The 23,666-nt window shown below is 41.8% G+C and overlaps 1 protein-coding gene across 2 annotated transcripts in view; it reads right to left on the reverse strand.

Annotated features, from left to right (window-relative positions):
• LOC122560869 (AN1-type zinc finger protein 5-like) overlaps positions 1 to 18,090 on the reverse strand; it is a 28,630-nt gene extending 10,540 nt beyond the window's left edge. For both annotated transcript variants that reach the window (XM_043712071.1, XM_043712062.1), the window contains exons 1-5: positions 17,984 to 18,090; positions 11,860 to 12,019; positions 7,762 to 7,867; positions 5,195 to 5,292; positions 3,358 to 3,483 (exon numbers count right to left, since the gene is read on the reverse strand). In XM_043712071.1, the coding sequence (XP_043568006.1) occupies positions 3,358 to 3,483; positions 5,195 to 5,292; positions 7,762 to 7,867; positions 11,860 to 12,010 (481 nt within the window). In that variant the 5' untranslated portion in view covers positions 12,011 to 12,019; positions 17,984 to 18,090. The remainder of the gene's footprint in view (positions 1 to 3,357; positions 3,484 to 5,194; positions 5,293 to 7,761; positions 7,868 to 11,859; positions 12,020 to 17,983) is intronic.
• Positions 18,091 to 23,666: the final 5,576 nt, after the last annotated feature.

Below are 23,666 nucleotides of genomic sequence, written 5' to 3' on the forward strand. Positions count from 1 at the left end.
TAAATGATTTGGATGCAAGCATAAGAGGTACAGTTAGTAGGTTTGCAGATGACACCAAAATTGGAGGTGTAGTGGACTGCGAAGAGGGTTACCTCAGATTACAACAGGATCTGGACCAGATGGGCCAATGGGCTGAGAAATGGCAGATGGAGTTTAATTCAGATAAATGCGAGGTGTTGCATTTTAGGAAAGCAAATCTTCGCAGAACTTATACACTTAATGGTAAGGTCCTACGGTGTGTTGCTGAACAAAGAGGCCTTGGAGTGCAGGTTCATAGCTCCTTGAAAGTGGAGTTGCAGGTAGATAGGATAGTGAAGGCAGCATTTGGTATGCTTTCCTTTATTGGTCAGAGTATTGAGTACAGGAATTGGGAGGTCATGTTGCGGCTTTTTACCAGGACATTGGTTAGGCCACTGTTGGAATATTGCGTGCAATTCTGGTCTCCTTCCTATCGGAAAGATGTGGTGAAACTTGAAAGGGTTCAGAAAAGATTTACAAGGATGTTGCCAGGGTTGGAGGATGTGAGCTATAGGGAGAGGCTGAACAGGCTGGGGCTGTTTTCCCTGGAGTGTCGGAGGTTGAGGGGTGGCCTTAGAGGTTTACAAAATTGAGGGGCATGGATAGGATAAATAGGCAAAGTCTTTTCTGAGGGGGGGTGGGGGTCCAGAACTACAGGGCATAGGTTTAGGGTGGGGAAAAAAAAAAAGTCCTACGGGGCAACTTTTTCATGCAGAGGGTGGTACGTGTATGGAATGTGCTGCCAGAGGATGTGGTGGAGGCTGGTACAATTGCAACATTTAATAGGCACTTGGATGGGTTGATGAATAGGAAGGGTTTGGAGGGATATGGCCCGAGTGCTGGCAGGTGGGACTGGATTGGGATATCTGGTTGGCATGGACAGGTTGGACCGAAGGGTCTGTTTCCATGCTGTACATCGGACTCTAAATTAGAGATACAGCAAAAACTCATCCCTTGGAAAAAGCAGCATACTAAGGAAGGATGAGGCAACCATGCCTGACAAATTAGGGACAGAATAAAAGCGAAAGAAAGCAATGTGGCAATGGGAAGCCTACAAGAAAACAACAGAAAGTGGGGGGGGCAAAGGTCAGTATGGCCATCACTAATGTGGTGCTAAAAAAAACTGAAAAAAGGCCTAAATCGCCTGGATCAGAGATTACAGCCCAGAGTTTGGGAGAAGATAGCTAGAGCTCGTGGAGGTCTTAAGTGATCTTTTGGGAATCACTAGAGTCAGGGATAGTCCCAGAGGACTGAAAAATCAGTAATGTAATGCCCTTGTTAAAGGAGGGAGTAAGGCAAAAGACAAATTACAGGACAATTAGCCTAACCTCAGCTCTGGATAAGATTTGAGTCCATTGTGAAGAATGGGATTTCTGAATGCTTGGAAGTACATGGTAAAATGGGGCAAAGTCAGCATAGTTTCATCAAGGGAAGGTCATGCCTGACAAATCTGCTGGAATTTGAGGATATACCATGGAGAGCCAATGAATGTTATCCACTTGCACTTCAAGACTTTGACAAGGTGCCACATGAGATTGTTGAGTAAGCCAAGAGTCCATGGTGCTAGAGGCAAGGTACAGCATGGATAGAAGATTGGCAGAACTCTGGGCTGAAAGGACCCTTCTCAGGATGGCAGCTGATCACTGTTGCAGAATGCCATTGTCAGTGTTGGGACAACTTTTCACTTTACACATGAATGATTAGATGAAGGATTAAGGGCATTCTAGCTAAGTTTGCAGATGTAAAGATAGACAGAGGGACAAGTATAGAGGAGGCAGAGAGGCTGCAGAAGGATTTGGACAGGTTAAGAAGTGGGCAAAGGAGGACAGTACATTGTGGGAAAGATCTGCACTTTGCTAGTAAGAGGCATGTGCAGTTTTCTAATGTGGAGAAAACTCAAGTCTGAAGCACAAAGGGACTTGGTAGTCCAAGATTTTCAAACTTGTAGGTTAAGTCAGTAGTTAGCAAAGCCAGCACTAGAATATAAAAGCAGTAATGAATTGGAGGCTTTAAGAGGCACTGGTCAGACATTTGGAGTTGAGCAATTTTGGGTCCATGCCTCAGGAAAGATGTACCGGCCCTGGAAAGAGAATGACTGCAGGAATAAAAGGCTTAACATAAATGAGGAACGTTTGAGGACTGAGTCCATACTTTGAGTTAAAAAAAAAGGATGAGGGTGCTCTAACTGAAACCAGAATACCCAAAGGCCTGGACAGAGTGGACATTGGGAAGATGTTTCCATTAGCAGGAAAGACTAGGACACAAGGGCACAGCCTTAGAGTAAAGGAAGACCCTTTAGCACAGAGACAAGGAGAACCTTCAGTCAGAGTGGTGAATCTATGGAATTCATTTCCACAGGAAGCTGTGGAGGCCAGGTCTTAAATATATTGAAGATAGATAGGTTCTTGATTGTCAAGGGGACCAACAATTAGAGAAAATAGAGAATGGGGTTGGGACATTATCAGCATAATTGAATGGCAGGACTTAGTGGGCTGAATGGCCCAGCTTCTGATCCTCTTATGGTCTAATATACTATTGCCAGGTTTGCAGATGACAATAGGTCAGAAAGAAAGTATGGGATGAGAGTCTGCAGAGGGATATGAATAAGTGTATCTGCCAGGGTTTTTGCTCAATGTAAAGTGGAAAAGTGAGGTAAGAACAAGAGATGAATATTGTGGAAGGATTGTAGAAAGCTTAGCAGGCAATAGGAAAGGGAAACAGAATATTAGCTTTGAAGTCAAAGGAGAAAGTGTCAAAGGGATGGCTTGCTAAAGCTATACAAGCCACTAGCTGGAATACGGTGAACAGTCTGAGGCCAATTTAAGGAACCTATTTCCCCTGGTGAGAGAAATCTAGGGCTGGAGGATAATGTGTATCCAGTCACTATAAGAAGTTAGGAGAATTCCCCCTCTCCCCTCAAGGGCAGTGAATCTCAAATCCTTTACTGCAAAATAAAAAAACTGAATATACTTAACCCAAGGTGAAGATAGTTTAACTCAGCAAGAGAACCCAGAATTACAGGGAAAGGCAGAAAAGTGGAATGAGGATTACATCAACCATGAGCTCACGGAATTAAAGCAGACTCAATGGGTCAAGTGGCCTATTTCTGCTCCTATTACATCTCCCACTCAATACTTTTATCCATAATATATTGCCGGTATAGGATTGTAGATGCCATGGGACAAATGTAAAGTGACAGATTTCTTCATATTTTTCTTCATATGAAATATTATGGTGAGGAGGACACTGGAGTCATAGCAAAGTCTATAAACCAACCAGCTGCAAATTTGTTGGCACTTACAAATGCAAACACTTCAGTTTAGCGCTTTATAAACTCACCTGTAAGACCAACTTTTTTCCTGCACTGAAAACACCTATTCTTCTTTGGACGGGGTACCTCTAGCAATTTATCTTCACTCCCTGATGTACTAGCTGGTGCAGGTAGGGCAGATGGTTGTGCTATAACTAAACACAAGTAGGTTATTCACATTATATCAATTGGTTATAAACATCTATATCAAATAACTACATTTACTCCTTAAGTATTACCCTGATTATCCATATTTGCAGAAGGAAAATTCAAAGTTCAATTGATGTTCCATCATTTTTTCTTATACAATGAAGGTAGGCATATTGAAGAGTGGGTCCCAAACATGGTATACACTGCAGTCATGTTGGTACGAAGCATTTCCATTTAGCAGTAACATTAAAGTGACAATGTCACAATCCAGCCCAACCAAAAAAAAGCTGCTGCAAACCAACTCTGGTTGTTTTAAAGCTTGAGTACATATTGAATAGAAAAACAATACTATGATGTGCAGACACCTTGAGCGAGACCTAACAAAGAACAAATGCATATCAAATACTTAGCTATTGATAAAGCTTTAGAAAAGGGATTGGTAAGAAGCTATAAGTATTGTTCTAGATAGCTAGATGAAAAGGTTGTTCAGAAGATAGTGATAGAAAAGTTTAGGACTGGACAAACATGTAAGTATCGAAAAAAACTTGACATGTTCAGGATCAAGGCCAGCAAGGACAGAAAATAAACAGACCCCTTGAGGCTGCATTGTTACTCAGTATGATCTTGGCAAGTCTTCAGTTCATACCAATTACCCACCTGCTTCCATATGCTCAAGTCCTTGAAATTAAGTCCAGTCAAGAATTAAAATATTTGCAGCCAGTGAAAGGTTCTCTGACTACAGTATAATACAAGACCACTTTTGGAGACTGCTTTCAAGTTTCAAATTCCCCAAAATGAAAACTACTTCAACCCTGTAAGAAGCTGGCTTGAGTCAGATGTACAGCATAGAAACAGACCCTTCAGTCCAATTCATCCATGCTGACACTATCCTAACCTAATCTAGTGCTATTTGCCAGCAATTGGCCCAGATCCCTCTGAACCTTTCCTATTCATATACCCATCCAGATGCCTTTTAAGTATTATAGTTGTACTAGCTTCCACCACTTTCTCTGACAGCTCATTCCATACATGCACCACAGTGGGGGGAAAAAGTTGCCCCTTGGGTCCCTTTTATATCTTTCTCCTCATCCTAACTTATGTCCTGTAGTTAGGGACTTCCCCCATCCCAGGGGAAAAGGCTTGTCTCTTTACCCTATCCATGCTCCTTGTGATCTTATAAACTTCTAAAGGTCACATGAGACTAAGTCCCATTCTAAATTCTTGAGTGAAAGCCTCCATAATAAATTGAGGTTTAAGAGATTTAGCCTAAATTTAAGCAACAAAAGGTTCTGAAGTATAAAATCAGGAATGTGACCCATTCTGAAGTTTGCCCAAAAGTAACTGTGGGTAGTTTGACTGTTGAGATCAGGGAAAGTTTTGATTATTTGACTGAAGGTAGTGCAAGCTATTTAATCTTAGTAAACTCAAACTGCTTCTACTTTCTCCTGGAGAGGACATCCACCAACACCCCCACAAGAAAAAAAGGGGCTACAGAAGGAATGTACTTAATCATCTCACCCTTCAAACTGAAACTCTACAGCTGTTTCCACATCTGTACAAAAGCATCAATTCTCCCAAACTGATCTGCTGCCATTTCAAAATGAAAATCAGTTCTTCTATGGGCCATACTGAACACCATGTTTTGCAAGAACCTCTTCAAGCATTGATAAGGAAGAAATTGTTTCTTCAAGATGTTTAGTGGTTAAAAAAAATTACCTGGCTCTGCCAACTGAACTTCTGTCTCCTTTTCCTCTCTGGAAATACTCATTTCAGTCATCTGCTGCGTCACAGGCAAGGTTGATCCAGACATGCTTCTGCCAAGCAGAAAGATACATCAGGATAATTAGTTTAGTTCTCAAAAGAAAAACCTGCAAAAACAAAAATCTATTAGCACTATTAAAATGAAGGAATTTTCTATTGTTACTGCCATTTGATCCACATTTTTCAAAAAAATTCTGCAGTTTTATTGCATTTTAACTGTGCATCTTGGGACTGGAACTATATCTACAAGGTGTCCTCAATCAGATTTGAGCAACTCAAAATAGAGACTCTTCATAAGCACCGGTTCCACAGGGACTAATGGAAAAACAGGAGTCAAGTCTGCAGGATTGACCTCAAAACACTTAAAACTATAGCGTTCAAATTGAAATACAGTACTTCAAAGTCTTACTGGTAGAAATTGTTAAAATTTTCAAAGGAAGTGAATAATTTACTTAGCAAAACCAAATGCAAAGGGGAGCTGCATCCAGGGTGTTTGCTGGGGTGGATGACAGGGGCTGTAGTTCACTTCTTGGTATTCCTGACTGGCTTGCAGTTACTCCTTGGTATCTTTGAGCTCATGGCAGTGGGGCAGCTGCAGTATTTTGTCTGGGGCTGTCATGGAGATGGCTGGCTGCTCTGGTATGGATACAAGTACAGTGATCCTCTTGTGTTCCATTAATTACAGCTATAGGACCTGTGCCATTCTAGCCACTACCCAGGAGGTGGTGACTTTAAACAGATGGTAAAAGAAAACCATTACAGTGCAGGTGACCTTTCACCTGATCATACTTGCATCAGCTCATTATCTCAATCAACCTCCTGCATTTTGACACATTACTATCCAAATAAGCCACTCAGTGCAATCTGGAATACTTCCTCTGAACTTGCTTCCATCGTTTCCAGATAGTGCATTCCATACCCTAATAACTTGCTGTATGACAATCATCCTTGCTTCATTTGTACATTTTAAATCTGTTTTCCACCTGTAAAAGAAGACTGCTTCACTCTGCTGTGCAGCAACCCTAAATGGGATGACTTAAAACCAGCTTCCTATAATCCAATCATAAACAATTTGTTTATAAATTCATGATATAACTTTGACATAGGGAAAGCAGAACTGACAGCAGGCTGGCTCACTGCTTTCAACTTTGCAGGATTTATCTCCAAGGAGAAAGTGAGGACTGCAGATGCTGGAGATCAAAGTTGAAACTTTATTGCTGGAACAGCACAGCAGGTCAGGCAGCATCCAGGGGACAGGAGATTCGACGTTTCGGGCACAGGCCCTTCTTCAGGAATGAGCAGAGAGTGTTCAGCAGGAGAAGATAAAAGGTAGGGAGGAGGGACTTGGAGGAGGGGCGTTGGAAATTTGATAGGTGGAAAGAGGTCAAGGTGAGGGTGATAGGTCGGAGTATCTCCAAAACCATTTTACATATTGCAAGGTTCCTGAAGATTACACAGTGATTGACTGTAACCAATAACCTATAGAATAAGCTTGATTTCACTTAAAAGGTTTTAAAACAAAAAGGATATGCAATATGGATTTGCAGGTACAGCACTGGTGTTTGTTATGCTTTCCTTTATTGGCCAGAGCATAGAGTATAGGAGTTGAGGTAATGTTGCAGCACTGCAGGACATTGGTTAGGCCACTTTTGGAATATTTCATGCCATTTTGGTCTCCCTCTCATCAGAAGATGTTGTAAAGCTTAAAAGAATTCAGAAAAGATTTACAAGGATGTTGCCAGGGAGGGAAGATTTGAGCTTTAGGGAGGGGCTGAAAGGGCTGGGACTGTTTTCCCTGGAGTGTCAGAGGCTGAGGGGTACCTTAGGAGCTTTATGAAATCACAAGGGGCATAGATAGGATAAACAGACAAGGCTTTTTCCCTGGGGTGGGGAGTCCAGAACTAGAGGGCATCGGATTAGGGAGAGGGGAAAAGTTTAAAAAGGGACTAAGGGGCAATTTTTTCCAGGAGGTGGTGAATGTTTGAAATGAATACCAGAGGAAGTGGAGGAGGCTAGTACAATTACACAATTTAAAAGGCATCTGGATGGATATGAATAGGAAGGGTTGAGGGATATGGGCCAAGTGCTGGTAAACAGGACTAGATTAGGTTAGAATATCTGGTCAGTATTGGTAAGGTGGATCAGAGGATCTGTTTCCATGCTGTACATCTGACTATGAGTATTGTGTTTCCACGAGTAGTAGTGCACACTTCCAAAATAGGGCTTGACTTATGTAGAATTGAAATTGAATCCCTGGTACAATACAATCCATTCTATTCATTCAGTTAAACATACTGCCTGCGTGATCTTATGCATGAGAGATTAAACTTACAGGTTTAGGGGTATAAAGCTAAAAATATTACATCCAACTGAGCTATTATAGCCCTAAACACAATGTGACGAAAACTGAGCCTTGGTTTAATAGATGTGCATGTGATCTACACAGTCATTTAAGGAAGGCTCAAATAATATCCCATCAGGCAAAAACTGGCAAGCACTTGCAAGGTGTCATTTAGACTTACTGTGTTTTGACATTTACATTGATGGAGGCTCCTTCAGATTTAAAGCTCTCTGTTCGCTGGATGTGAGCAAAGTCAGAGTTGGAACTATTAGAATTACTAGCTGTACCTAAGGATTGAAAACAAAAAATCAGTAGCTGTTGCAATTTCTTGTTGACACTAACAAAATGAAAAGCTAGCCACGAGAAGTGTGGCAGGGGTCAGGCATGAGCTTGTTTCCTGAAATAGGATTGGTTATATATAAACATGCCATTTATGAATCATGTACACCAAACCAGTGAAAAATAAGTTTAACATCAGGTTTTGCGACAAGTGGATGCAATACTCCAAAGTGGAATGAAACTGACCCCACAGGGCACAGGCAAATTGCAGTGGTCATCGAGACCATCTTTAAGAGGGTTGTTATCTCACTTTCCTTCCATCAGATCTTTTTCTTGTTTTTTTACTTGCTTAAAGCAGTTACACAAACTTTATTTCCAGTTCTGATCAATTTGAAGTACCAACTTTGATATTCCCTAACCAGAGTATTTCTGGCATTTGGTATTTTGTTGTGGTTCTGTTCGCCGAGCTGGGAATCTTTGTTGCAAACGTTTGGTCCCATGTCTAGGTGACATCCTCAGTGCTTGGGAGCCTCCTGTGAAGCGCTTCTGTGGTGTTTCCTCCAGCATTTATAGTGGCCTGTCCCTGCCGCTTCCGGTTGTCAGTTTCAGCTGTCCGCTGTAGTGGCCGGTATATTAACTAGCCACGAAACACCACAACCAGCTATCCTTAGTAGCCACACACGCAGACCACAAGCAACATGAATTCGACTGGGACAACACTACCATTATAGGGCAAGTGAAACAAAGAACAGCCAGGGAATTCCTAGAAGCATGGCACTCATCCACAAACTCCATCAACAAACACATCGACCTGGACCAAATATACCGGCCACTACAGCGGACAGGTGAAACTGACAACCGGAAGCGGCAGGGACAGGCCACTATAAATGCCGGAGGAAACACCACAGAAGCGCTTCACACGAGGCTCCCAAGCACTGAGGATGTCACCTAGACAGGGGACGAAACGTTTGCAACAAAAATTTCCAGCTCGGCGAACAGAACCACAACAACGAGCACCCGAGCTACAAATCTTCTCCCAAACTTTGGTATTTTGTTTAGCACAATTTTTTTTAAACATTGAAAAGTGATTTTTGCACCACTGCTCCAGCACTTTTTTCCCAGCCTCCATGCGCAAAGTACTGAACAAAGTTAAGTGACACCCTGAGAAGTGTAGTAAATGCCCAGGGAATCAAAGTAATTGAAAGCTTTAAAGAACTGCCTAGCTTAGTTTCGACAATGGCTACTTCATGTACAGGGCTTACTTTTAATTTCCATTCATTAGGTCTGTTGCTGACAGGCTGCAGCAAAATGTTAGTTTTGGAGAACATTCTACTTTGATCTGGCATTATATGCCCACTGCTACATTTGAGAATGTCAACTGACAACTTACAGGTTGTATTAATTATGTAAAGAAACATTTCGTTGTAAAAAGCCACAGAACAAAATTCAAAACTTTCACATGAAATATGGCTAGTTTCACAATCTAGAAATTAAGATAACTAATGCTTTAATGTTTGGTGATAATTTGAAATAGTTCATTCACGAGAGAGTTATGCTCACAATAGTATAAGGAACTCAAAGGAAACTACCAAAAGCCTAGAAGGGATTGCTGTTCTTATAGCAAAGAAGAAAGGAGATCCAAGGTAAGAATATAATGTAAGAATTTACTCTACAATTTGAGGGGGAGGATAGAATCAGAGATAAATGATTTACAGCTGAATAAAGGCAACTGCAGATGTGAGGCAGGAGCTGGGGAGAATTGACTGGCAGAGTAGCCTAACAGGAAAGACATGGAACAGCAATGACAGGTGTTTCTGGAAGTAATTCAGAAGATATGGCAGATTCAGCCAGAAGAAAAAGCAGCATGGTACAGGGAGGATGAGGCAACCACGACTGACTAGAGAAGTCAGGGATATCATTAAAGCAAAGAGAGAAAGCATACAAGGCAAAGGGCAGTGGGAAACCAGGGTATTGGGAAGCTTGAGACCAGGCAGCAACAAAAAAAAGGTTAAAATGAAGGTAAGCTAGCCAGTAACATAGCAAAGACTACAAGAGCTTCTTTAGATATATAAAGGGCAAAAATGACATTGGGCCCTGTGAATATTACACTGAAGGAGTGGGAGACAAGAAATGGCTGAGGGACTGAATAATTACTTCACATCAGTCTTCAGTGGAAGACATGGGTCTTCCCAAAAATTCAATTAGTGAGGGGGCAGAGCTGAGTATGTTGGCCATCACCAAGGAGAAGTTGCTAGAAAAACTGAATGGTCTGAAGGTGGATACATCACCTAGACCAAGTGTACTAAAATGAGATAGCTGACAAGATATTGGAGGTGTTAGTGGTGATCGTTCAGGAATCGCTTGAATTAGAAAGGGCTCACGACTGAAAAAACCCACTAACATGTCACCCCTATTTAAAGTAAAGGAGTAAGGCAAGAGTTGGAAAATTACAGACCAATTAGCCTAATTTTGGTTGTGGGTAAGATCCTAAAATCCATTGAGGGGAATGATATTTCTGAATACTTGCAAGTGTATGGTAAAATAGGGCAAAGTCAGCATGGTTTCATCAAGGGGAAAGAGATGCCTGATAAATCTGAGAATTTGAGGAAACAACAAGCAGGTTAGATCAAGGAAAGCTAATAGATGTTATCTACCTGAACATCAAGGCAGCCTTTGACATAGTAATGCACAGGAGGTTACTAAGCAAAATAAGGGCCCATGGTACTAGAGGCAAGGTGCTATCATGGATAGAAGCTTGGCTGTCTGGCAGAAAACAGTGGGGATAAAAGGGCCCCTTCTCAGGACAGCAGCTGGTGACAAGTGGTGTCCCACAAGGCTCAATGTTGGGACCACAACTTTTCACTTTATACATTAATGATCTAGATGAAGGAACAAGGGCATTCTGGCTGACAATATAAAGATAAGTAGAGGGACAGGTAGCATTGAGGTGCTGTGGAGGCTGCAGAAAAGATTTGGACAGGTTAAGAGTGGGTGAAGTAGCAGCAGATGGCGTACAACATGGAAAAGAGGTCATGCACTTTGGTAGTAAGAAGATGCATGTGCTATTTTCTAAATGGGGAGAAAATTCAAAAGTCTGAAGTGCAAAGACTTGGGAGTTGTAGTCCATGATTCACTCAAGATAAACTTGAGTCAGTAGTTAGGAAGGCAAATACAACAATGGCATTTACTTTGAGAGATCTTTAATATAAAAAAGATGTACTTTGGAGGCTCTAGTCAGACCACATTTGGAGTGATGTGCAGTGTTGGGTCCCATATCTCAGGATGTACTGGCTTAGTGTATTCAGTGGAGGTTAACAAGAATGGTCCCAGGAATTAAAATCTTAATGTACAAGGAACATTTGAGGACTCCAGGTTTATACTCAATAGAGTTTAGAAGGATGAAAGGGGGGGGGGGGGGGTGCGGGGGGGGAAGAGAGAGAAAGAGAAGAATCTAATTAAACATACAGAATACTGAATGGCCTGGACAGAGTGGATGTTGGAAAAATGTTTCCGTTGGTAGGAGAGACTAGGACCAGAGGGCACAGCCTCAGTAAGGGAAGACCTTTTAGAATGGAGAGAAGGAGAAACTTTGTTTGCCAGAAAGTGGTGAATCCATGGAATTCATTGCCATAGAAGCAGAGGAAGCCGGGTCATTTGAGTACATTTAAAGACTGCGGCAGATAGCTTCTTGAGTGTCAAGGGGATCAAGGATTACAGGAAGAAAGCAGAGAATGGATTTGAAAAACTTAACCATGATTGAATGGCAGAGCAGACGCCAAATAGTCTAATTTCTGTTCTTATGCCTATGGACAAAATTTTGCCTGTCATTCTTCCAGATTAAGTCAATCTAATTTCTTGTCTGGAATGTTTTCTCAATCTAGATTTGGCAACTAGTAACTGTATTCAGGCCAATTTGGAATAGCAACTGTAATTGGGGCTACAATAACTTCACAAGGTGGTACCTGGGAGTGGAGAAACAAAAAATCAATTTAAATCCTACCTATTGGACTCATACGGCCACCACTTTGCTGTCTTTGTAGGTGTTCCTTGTAGCATACTGAACACATTCCATTTGTCCTGGGATTTCCATAAAATCCACACCCAGTTGAACACAGCATAGGCACTTGAGTTTGATTAGTTTCTTGAGCCATATTGGTAAACTGCAGGTACAAAAGACAGACATTGAATGGAGTTGACAAAACTTTGGTATCTGTTCCATGAATATGGTAAGGGAGTTCAAATCTTTAAACTACTCACAGCAAGGGAATCTAAAATTGTTATGTAATAGAAGGATCTAAAATATTTTAGATATGATGCATTACCATTCATAGGCAGCTGTAGAAAATTACATCCTCATTGATTTGCAACATGTACACTCCAGAGTCAGATGTACAGCATGGAAACAGACCCTTCGGTCTAATCCGTCCATGCCGCCCAGATATCCCAACCCAATCTAGTCCCACCTGCCAGCACTCGGTCAATATCCCTCCAAACCCTTCCTATTCATATACCCATCCAAATGCCTTTTAAATGTTACAATTGTACTAGCCTCCACCACTTCCTATGGCAACTCATTCCATACCTGTACCACCCTATGCGTGAGAATTTGGCCCCTTGGGAATCTTTCATATCTTTCCCCTCACCCTAAAGCTATGCCCTCTAGCTCTGGACTCAGACCTCAGGGAAAAAGACTTTATTTATCCTATCCATGCCCCTCATGATTTTATAAGCCCCTAAGGTCACCCCTCAGCCTCCGACACTCTAGGAAATACAGCCCCAGCCTGTTCAGGCTCTCCCTATAGCTCAAATCCTCCAACTCTTGTAAATCTTTCCTGAACCCTTTCATGTTTAATTATTAAACATGCTAAACATTTAGCGTTCTGGTTAGGCCCCAATTACAGTACTGTACACTGGAAAAATATCCTTAAGTTGGTGCAAAGTAGAGACTTGACTAATGCTTCCAGGGAACAAATACAGTATGTTGGAAAAGCTGGGTTTATTCCACTTGGAGCAAACACTGTAGGAGTAGGCACCTCCAAGCCTGCTTCATTTAGTAAGAATGACAGTTGTTTATGACTCAACTCAATACCATTAGACCCCTCCATTCCCTGGAACAATATAATTCAACCTTGAACATGTTCAAGCCTTCATGACCTCCCAAGATCCAACAAACCACAACTCCCCAGAACAAGTCTTTGCACTTAAATGGGTGACCCCTAATTATTAAACTGGGTTGCTCTATCCCATTATGGGATAGTCTAAAAAGGTAGGTGCATAGTACAACATACCAGGCTCAGCTATACAAGACAAAAACACTTCATTAACTGATAATGCAAAGGAGAAATGGATGTAAGATTTTTGGGCAAGAGATGTGGAGTGACAATGACTTAAAATTCAATGCAGGTGAAGAATGTGGAAACATTTCAAATCACAATGGAAATCAAACAAGACAGGGACTGATTTAATTCTTTGGGGATTCTTCAGCATGGATTTGAGACAACCTACTGTGTCATATTGAATTCCAACATTGCTTTATGAACCACACTAACCCAATTCTATGCACTTTAACCTTGACAGCGTAGAAGTCTCAACACATCTGAATCTAAGCAGACTCAGCTGGTGAGTACTTAGATGGAAGACCACCTGGGAGTATGAACTGTTGGGAGTAGTATCCCTACCTTTGAGGGAGGAGGCTTGAGCTCACCACACTTGCTCCAGATGTGTGTAACATCTGAACAGGCTGATCAGAAAAGTCTATAAAAACTGTCCTTCGATGCATTGCCTCACCCAACTGACTCCATTCATCAGGTTACACTATTCCCAACTGGGCACAGCATCAGCCAAGATGACTATACGATCCTTGCATTAGGAAATCCAGAAAGAACCATCCTCAGGCTCCATTTCTCATCTTGTTCTGAGGGAAGGAGCAGCAATTGTGAAATTGCACGCCAAGATCTACCACACCTTCATTGACCCTGCAACTTACTTGTCAACCTGTAATAGATACCTAGCTCTGGGAGAACCAATTTCCTAGAGGTCAGCTAACAATAGTTCGTAGGCACCTGGAGTTTTAAAAAACAAACGGTCAATGCTCCTGATGACATCCTTCCTAAGGAAGGTCTCTGGATTAAAAAGTACAAGTTACTATAGTGCTGCATTGGACCCTGGGCTCAAATTCTGATCTTGTATTCTCAAAGCACCACCTACCACCATCAGTCCAGCATGATGCTCTTATTGCAGCCAGCTTACTAAAACCCAATCTAAGCTTTTACACTATTATTCAGATAATATGTTCACTAGCTTCCTCATTTCAGAAAGGGAATTTCACTCAAACCTCTAGCATCAGTATCCCAAGTTACACTAAGTCTTGCTATGCTACTGGAATCACCAATTGCTGCTGCGACCTCAAGTTTCAGCAATTTCTCTCATCTGTTCAACTAACTTGCACACAAGCAACTTTTAAATCACCTCTTGCCTCTCCACCTCAACTGGCATCTTAAAATTACCATGTTGGCTCCAAGCATTCATTGATTTTGTAGACTTCTGCTTTTACTAGTGGAAGCCAGGTGACAACCAGCTCCCTATTCTAGAGAAAATTGCTAGGACCACAAGTAAACACTGCCACGATAAGTACAGTATTGATACACCAGCTAGATAACTGCTTTCCTAAAAGGAAGGCTTCTCAGATGCTATTACACACTTGAGTAGTGGGACTTAAACTCAGATCTCCTAGCTCAGGATGACACTAGCACTACTCTACAAGATTCCTACAACACACCAGGCAAGAAAATTGAGCCATTACTTACCTTTGAGAAAACCCCATTGCTTAGCACACAACTAAGGGAGATCTCATTTTGATAAAAAGCCCCATATAAGTGTCATGGTGACTCAGTGGTTAGCACTGTTGCTTCAGTGCCAGGAATCCAGGTTCGATTCCACCCTTGGGCATCTGTGCAAACTCCATACAGACATTCTTCCAGTGTCTGCATGAGTTTCCTCTGGTTTCAACCCACAGTCAAGGATTTGCAAGTTAAGTGAACTATCCAAGCTAAATTAACCATAATTTTCAGGAATGTTGTCATCTAGTTGGATTAACCATGGGAAAATGCAAGATTACAGGTTTAGGTGAGGGAAAGATGCCTCTCCACCTCAACTAGCATCTTAAAATTACCATGTTGGCTAGGATGCTGATCAGAGGATCAGTGTTGACTTGATGGGCTCAATGGGCTACTTCCACACCATGGAAATTCTATTTAAAAATCCTGTGTTCAGCAATTAAACCAGAACTAATTCATTCAAGACAAAATGAAAAATATAAACAGTCCAGAAACTAAAAGGACACCAGGTTATCAAGGCCAAAAAGTAAAAATCACTATGTAAAAATAGTGAATTACATTGTATTGCACCAATTGTAACCAACTGTATTAACATGGCACCATAGCTAGGATTAATCCTTTTGTACAAGGTATAACTACTGTACCAAATCAGCAAAAGTTTAAAAAGTCATTACTTTTTGGAATTGATTTTCATATGTAATTTCTCCATCCAAATCTGAATAGTGAAATTCAGAACTCAAATTCATGATCACACAAGTTTGACCTGATAAAAACAAAGGTTTCAGTATCCAGCTCTGACTGCCTCACCAATTGCTCTCAAACAAGTCATTTAACTAGAGATCTTTTGTACAAAAATTAGCATTAGGTCACAGAAATAGCTTTTTTCAAGAGGGTAGAAAGGACTCAGGTTTGACATGAGGGAGGAGGGATGTTAATTACCTTCATTTTGAAAGTTTAGATTACTTAGTGTGGAAACAGGCCCTTCGGCCCAACAAGTCCACACCAACCCACCGAAGCGCAACTCACCCAGACCCATTCCCCTACATTTACCCCTTCTAGTAACACTATGGGCAATTTAGCATGGCCAATTCACCTAACCTGCACATTTTTGGACTGAGGAAACCTGAGCACCTACCTGCACATTTTTGGACTGAGGAAACCTGAGCACCTGGAGGAAACCCATGCAGACACGGGGAAAAATGACTGTATGGAGTTTGCACAGCAAGTCACCTGAGGCGGGAAATGAACCCGGGTCTCTGGTGCTGTGAGGCAGCAGTGCTAACCACTGTGCCACCCAGATCGTGCCAAGAAAGAATCAACCTTAATTAGTTGAAGACTGAAACCACAGGTTTGCTTCACATCATTTAACAACTAGATACAGAAAACCAGTGATTCAACATCTGTCAAGCTTTCAACATTGTGTACCATCTCTTCCCATATCATTCAACTGGGCAGATTCTCTATTGCCTCTATACAGCTTATGGTGCAAAGCTAGATTCAATATTATCAATTCTAAATTAACTAGGTATGAGAAGTGTCACTCAAAATACCCAGACAACATCTTAAAAAGTACTCCATATCATTCATCTTTATGAAGTCAGCTGTGCTTAAAACTGTGCTAATGCAGATACACCATGACAACAGTATTTTTAGTACAATCCTTTATCAAGTGGTGACTCAGTGCATAAACCCATGTCCAAATATACTTGAGGCATGTATCTGTATACCAAGTAGGTCATATGACTAGCAAGCAAAACAAGTTCAGCAATCTTCTGCTTTTGTTAGGACACACCCATTTTAGTAGTAACTGGCTACCATTGAGTCAATAATCAGTACAATTTGCATTTGTAAAGAGAAAAACAGCCACAAGAGGAATACCAGTCTGATTTTGTGCGGAAGTAAACCAAGGCTATATACACATCATGGATCTTTCATTCCACAATCATATTGTTATCAAAATAATTAATTCTCCACTTATTACATAGCACTAAAGACAGACATTAGGTTAATAACTTCACTGTGGCATAGTTTCCTCATATAGCAAAAGGTGAGTTATGTATCTTTAAATAGATGCCAACTAAATTTTCTCAGGAAAAATCACAAGGATCAAAGCATTCAATTCTGACCATCACAAGGCTGCAATGTGACTGATCAGGGACATAAACAGCTGCTATTCATACAGTCCTGTTAGTACGAGAGGACTAACTCTCTCCCCATTACACCTTAATGTGCACTCATGTCACATATTTCAGCACAATTAACCTTTTTGCCCCTGGGCTTCTGCCTCGGGTATAAAAATCCCTAATACTTTTCAGGTGTGAAGTGCCAAAGTGGACTCGAAATTTTAACTGCTGCGCTCCTCAGATGCTGCCGGTTCCGGGTGTTCTGTTTCAGATTACCAGGACTCGCTGTATTTTGCCTCAATTGTCACTATTTCTAACGTGTTAACGATAGATTTAAAAATCGTATTCGTGCTGGTAAGATGATTCTCGAGACTCATGGTGTACTAGCGCTACAGAAAGTAGCGTAAATTTTACTTAACGGACCGATAGACAAACTCCCTACAGTGTGGGAACAGGCCATTCGGCCCAATAAGCCCATACCGACCCTCCGCAGTGTAACCCACCCATCCCCCTTGACTGATGCACCCAAGGTCCTAACCCCTGAGCACTGGGTAACGTGGTACGGCCAATTCACCCAGCCCAGGGTGTTCAGGGTATTTCCCAGTCTATGACATGTTTTGTGGGGCGCAGCAAAACAACTTTTGCTGCGCCCCACAATTCACCGGATGACGAACGTTATTGCGAATAGGAAACAGCCCAGTCGATCACAGGCTACTCGTGTCTGACTCTCTCTTCTCCCCCACCTCCCACGTCGAACCCAAACAGGCAATACCCCAGTGGGAAGCGGTGGATATATTTCCAACTTCACTTTTGAACCTTGGATTTTTTTATTTGGGGAAAAAGTGAATATCGAGAATACGAGAAAGGCCACAAACAGACCGAGGAGCGGCCGGTGCCGGACAGAGCGGGGCCTCTGGAGGCCTCTCCTTCCTCCTCCTCCTCCCCCCACCCCACCGCGCACGGCCGGTGACTACTGGAGCGCTCAGGCCTCCCCGCTCAGCCAGGGCCCTCACTCCGGCGGCAAGGGCCAGGCCAGGCCAGGGACAAAACAGCGCGTCCTCCCGAAGCTCTCGGGGTTCGGGCTCCTGGGCCTAACCCCGCCCCCCCGGCCGGGGCCGGGGCCTGGGCCTTGGCAGGCGCGCGCGCGCGCACACAGGTACCTTACCGTCTCCGCCACCTCGGTATATGCCTCAGCTCGACCACCTCACTCCGAATCCGTGTATCCCGGAGCCCGGAAGCTCGCGTTCTTTTCCTCTTGCGCGTGAGGAGCCTGACATCACAAAGAGCCATCTCGTGCTGGCCCGTGATTGGCCCCCGCGCGGGGTCTCCGCCCCTCCCCGCCCCTTTTCCCCATTCCCGGAAGAGCAGGTGTCACCCCCACCGGCGAAAACACACGTGTGTGTCCAGGCTGCTTATGTCTCTGTCTTGCTTTGTTTATTCAAGATGTTTGGCTTCAGTTTAAAATTAGCAGGCTTTAGCCTTCAGCTGTCTCCCTTCTTCCAATGCACTCGGCCTCACCACTCATATTTTCTCGGAGGTCTGACCACCTGACTTCATTAATCTGCCTTGTCGGGAGGCTCCCCGAACAATCATGTGCTCCCGATGCTGTCCAATTTCAATTTGAAAACTGGAGTAAACACTCCACTGTTGGACCCACTAACATTGCTTGGATTGGATGAAAAGATGCTTCATCATTAACCTCCCTGGAGTGCGCATCCACCCATCGAATGCTGACAACCCACTTATAAGAACTGAACAAGTTCACGCTCGCGTGTCATTTCGATAGATCATGGCTATTATGTTCCTTAATATCAGTTACCTGTCTTGGTTTTGTAACATTATCATTTTTGTTCGGCAAAAATATTTAATATTCTTTTAAGGGACCACTGACAAAGCTTAAGAATAACAGACTCTACTCTGCCAATATACACATATGGTTACTAGGGTTTCTCCTTTTCCAAAACTTGTCCAAATTTATTGCTGGCATTAAATATTCTTTTAGAATCATGGAAGAAGCCAACCACAATTGTAACTATGCATGGTTGACATGAACTTCCCCTGCCATTGAGCACAGAAGCCCACTTTATTTTCAGCAGCACAATCAGAGCATTAGGTGAAAAGAAATTTAATTATCCAACATTTGGAGATGCCGTGTTGGACTGGGGTGTACAAAGTTCAAAACTCACAGAACACCAGGTTATAGCCCAACAAGTTTATTTGGAAGCACTAGCTTTCAGAGCTCTGCTCCTTACCTGATGAAAGAGCAACGGTCAGAAAGCTAGTGCTTCCAAATAAACCTGTTGGGCTATAAGCTGGTTTTGTTTGATTTTTAACTTCATTATCAAAAGCCTTAGAAGAAACTTTGCAATTTTGTATTTAAATTTAATTATACACACACAAAGTTCTGTATGTTTTCGTAAACTATCATAATATTTGGAATCTACCATTAGTGTCAATAATCTAACCATGTTTTATCACCATTTCTAACAATGGATTTTATTTTTCAAGTCATGAGTGAACTATTGTGTGTTATGTCTGTAATGTTGGTTTAAATTAATTTAGTTCTTGGAACTTATTTTCTCCATACTCTGAGAAGCAGGATTCTGAAGACTTCCAGAATACAAATGTAAAATCACAGCAACCAAACACATTAATTGTACTCATGGTTCCGAGAAAGACTGCTGGGCTGATTTCTCTGTATCATAGCAATTGGACTGTTTGTTGATCATATAAAACTATTGTCAAAAACGCATCTATTGGATTTCAACAATATGAAAGAAAATCACCTTGCAAGAATTATTAGCCTTCTTTGTTATCACATATTATAAGTGGCAAGAATGTCAGATAAAAGGACATAATATTGTTTGATATCAGAAGGGGCAGACCTGAAAACTGGCCTGTCCAGTACAAAACTGGAGAAGTGAACTACCATACTCAGTTTTAAACCGTTCAATTGACCTGACTAACACCATTTTTAGAGATAGTTTCAGGATATTGCTGAGGGAATTCTTCAGGGCATTATTGTAGGTCAACCATGTTAAGTTGTTTCATGAATGATCTTCCCTCCATCTTAAGATCTGAAATGGGAATGTTTGCTGATGATCAACCTCTAATTCCTCCGTGCTTATCCACATTCCAGGCACAAGTCAGAAGTGTGATGGAAAATACTTCATTGCTTGGGTTTCTCCTTTTCCAAAACTTGTCCAAATTTATTGCTGGCATTAAATATTCTTTTAGAATCATGGAAGAAGCCAACCACAATTGTAACTATGCATGGTTGACATGAACTTCCCCTGCCATTGAGCACAGAAGCCCACTTTATTTTCAGCAGCACAATCAGAGCATTAGGTGAAAATAAATTTAATTATCCAACATTTGGAGATGCTGTGTTGGACTGGGGTGTACAAAGTTCAAAACTCACAGAACACCAGGTTATGGTCCAACAAGTTTATTTGGAAACACTAGCTTTCAGAGTGTTGCTCCAATGGAATTAAGGAAGCTTGATTCTATCAGAGACATAGCAGCCCAATTAGTTGACACCCCACTGACCATCTTAAATATTCACTCCTCCCACCACTGATGCACAGTGGCAACAGTGGGTAACAACTTCACGATGCATTATAGTTATTCCGTAAGGCTCCATTGATGGCATCTTCCTCGTTTATCCCCCTTACCATTCTTAATTACTACTAGTATAATGCTATTGGAATTTTCTAATCCAAGGGCACAATTCCTGAATGAAGGCAATTTTAGATGATCATGACTATGGCTTCCACAATTCCCTAGCATACTTCTTTTAATTGACTTTTAACTCATACAGTGTATTTTTACCATAAGGATTCAATGAGCTGATGGGCTTCTTCTAAACTCTATGCTACTATGACTGTAATTTTACTCTTGGAAAGGAACCAATAAGAGATTTGGAAATTTGACTTTCTTTCATCATGCTATTTTCTCTACTAACTTTTGTTTTTCACATATATTGAATTGAGTGATTTTTAGTTTTCCTTGTGTCATTCACAATCTTCATTCTTTACTGTTAAGATTGATGTGTTTATTTAGGTAGTCTGTCATTTCTTGATTTACAATTACAATATTACCTGTTCCTCCGATGCTGCCTGACCTGCTGTGCTTTTCCAGCACCACTCTAATCTCTTTATTTTGTGCTGAATCTATTCTATTAATTTCTTGTGAACACGTTATGCTTCTCTCAATTTTTTTCTTTTCGTTCCCTTTTTGCAACTCTTAGGATTTTCTTTGTATACTTTCCAGTTCTTTTCATCATTCTCCGTCTTGAGTGTTGTTTGCAATCAGTTAAGTTTGTTAATGTAGTTTCATACTACCTCTCACTTTTTGAATGACCATGGCTGTTTAGTCATGCCAGTAGAATTTTTACATTTTAAGGGTTTAACTCCTGTTCTTCAATACTTCTTCAAACACCTTCTACTGTCGTTTTGCTGTCTATCCATTAATAGTTCTGCCCAGACCACTGCATCTACCTCATTCCTGCATCTACCTCAGGTCTGTCTCAGATGAATTGAAAACCTGATTATGACCCATCCTTTATCCCTCTGAAACCTGACAGCAAATTCAATCAGGTTATGGATCCCTCTAGCTAAGTGCCCTCTTAACATAACATTGCTGATTAATTCAGGAAAATTACTCATTGCCAAATCTAAATGTGCAGAAAAGTCAGATGATGATGCTTACCCTGCTATGTTTTAGCCATCTAGTCTCTTCTTTTGTCCTGGAATTGATAGTGCCTACCAAAAGGTTTTGTTTTCTTGTTTACAGATGTGCTTGTCTCCCAGCTTTTCATCAGGTTAAATGAAGAAAACCAAAGATATCTTAATAAATAAATGCAAATGGAATTGGTTCTCGTGATGCAATATGGAGAAAAAAAAAATCTGACAGCTACTTAAATTTTTCTCTGCCTTTTTATAAAACAAATAATGGCTCTTTGTTTTGTTCAGTGAAATTTGGATAAAATACATGAGTAAAAATTAACTGAGTCCCAACCCTTTAACTGCATTAGCCTCTGCACTGCAACAGACCAAAATGATGACACACAAAAGGGACTTTCTGATGTATCAACTAAGCCCTGAGAGGGTCACTCATAGACACTGTGTGTCATTGCTTAGTCCATGTTGTCCTGGAGTCACCAGGGTAAAAATGGGAAGCAGAAGTAGTGGTTAAATCTAGAAAGAACTTAGTTGGTTGGTACCTAAAATTTTCCTAAAGGCAATTTATCACCTTAATTGCCTTATTTGGGAAGATACAATGCAAGTATGAAGAAAGAGAATGGAGGCTGTAACTCTACCCTTCCTAAGATCTCTCCACACTAGTACACAGGCAAAAAAAAATTCTAGATGCAGGGCACAAGTGGATGATAATGGAGATTGGTTTCTCAAAACTCATTTGGAGTCAAATCACATTTCACAAATATCCTTAAAGCTCAGCGTATCCATTTGATTATTTTAAAATACAAAGATTGTTGTTAAGCAAGTATGGGAGCTGTTTTGGTAACAGTAAGATCTTAAAGAGCAGTGAGATGAAGGCCAATCTGACCTATTTGTTGGTCGAGATAAGAATAATGATTAGGCCATTGGAGAACACTCTTCACTCCACCTCCTCGCAATATAGGCGTGGATTTACTAATATTCACCTCAACCAGTGGTACAGGCCGGCTAGACCCTCAGAACAATATTACTGGAAGGCTAAGACCTCCAGGTATAAGATACTTCAACTGTACGAAGAGATTATATCAGGCTAGAGATTGTGTGTAAATCCTGGAGTGATGCTTGAGGTTTTCCATGAACTGGTCATTTGTGCTTTTTAATAAGTAAATACTATGAGAAGGAACAATTATTTCCTTCTATACTGGTAAAGTTCCTATGGTTATCAAAGTTAAGAGATAATGGTGCTAGGTGAAATAATAGAGGAGTGTATTCGATCACCAAGTCACCCTTTGTTTACACGTGGAGAGTCCTTGACACTGAACCAGCTCTCAGTGAACAGCTCTGCAATCACTTAATCTGAACTATCAACATGCTTTCTCCTCCAGCACTCCAAACAAACCTCCCCCAACTCCACTATTGCATAAATGCTGCCCCCTCCAGAGAGTAGGAATAAATGGATCATTTTCAAAATGGAAGGTAGTGATGTACAGTGCCATGGAGATCAGTACTTGGACCTCAGTGAGGACTGCCGATGCTGGAAATCAGAGTGTGGTGCTGGAAAAGCATGGTTGACGATGTTCTCCAGTGCATCTCGTCCACTTCCTGTAGCTCCGCTCTTGAACCCCATCTCTCCCAACGCAACAAGAATAGAACCCCCCCTGAGCGTCACCTTCCACTCCACCAACCTCCATAAACACCGCATCATCCTTCACCAATTCCGCCACCTACAAACGGACCCCAGAGATATGTTTCCCTCCCCACCCCTATCAGTGTTACGGAGAGGCCATTCCTTCCGTGACTCCCTTGTCAGATCCAAGCCCCCCACCAGCCCACACTCCATTCCTGGCACCTTGCCCTGCACTGCAGGAAGTGCAAAATCTGCACCCACACCTCCCTCCTCACCTCCATCCAAGGCCCCCAAGGATCCTTCCACATCCAACAGAAATTTACCTGTACCTCCACCAATGTCATCTACTGTATCTGTTGCACATGATGTGGTCTCCTCCACATCAAGGAAAGAGGATGCCACCCTACGAATTGTTTCAGCAAATACCTCTGGGACACCCGCACCCACCAACCTGCAACCGCCCCATGGCTGAACACTTCAACTCCCCCTCCCACTCTGCCAAGGACATGCAAGTCCTGGGCTTCTTTCACTGTCAAACCCAA

This window comes from Chiloscyllium plagiosum, chromosome 2 (genome assembly GCF_004010195.1).
Source record: "Chiloscyllium plagiosum isolate BGI_BamShark_2017 chromosome 2, ASM401019v2, whole genome shotgun sequence".
Lineage (NCBI taxonomy): Eukaryota > Metazoa > Chordata > Chondrichthyes > Orectolobiformes > Hemiscylliidae > Chiloscyllium > Chiloscyllium plagiosum.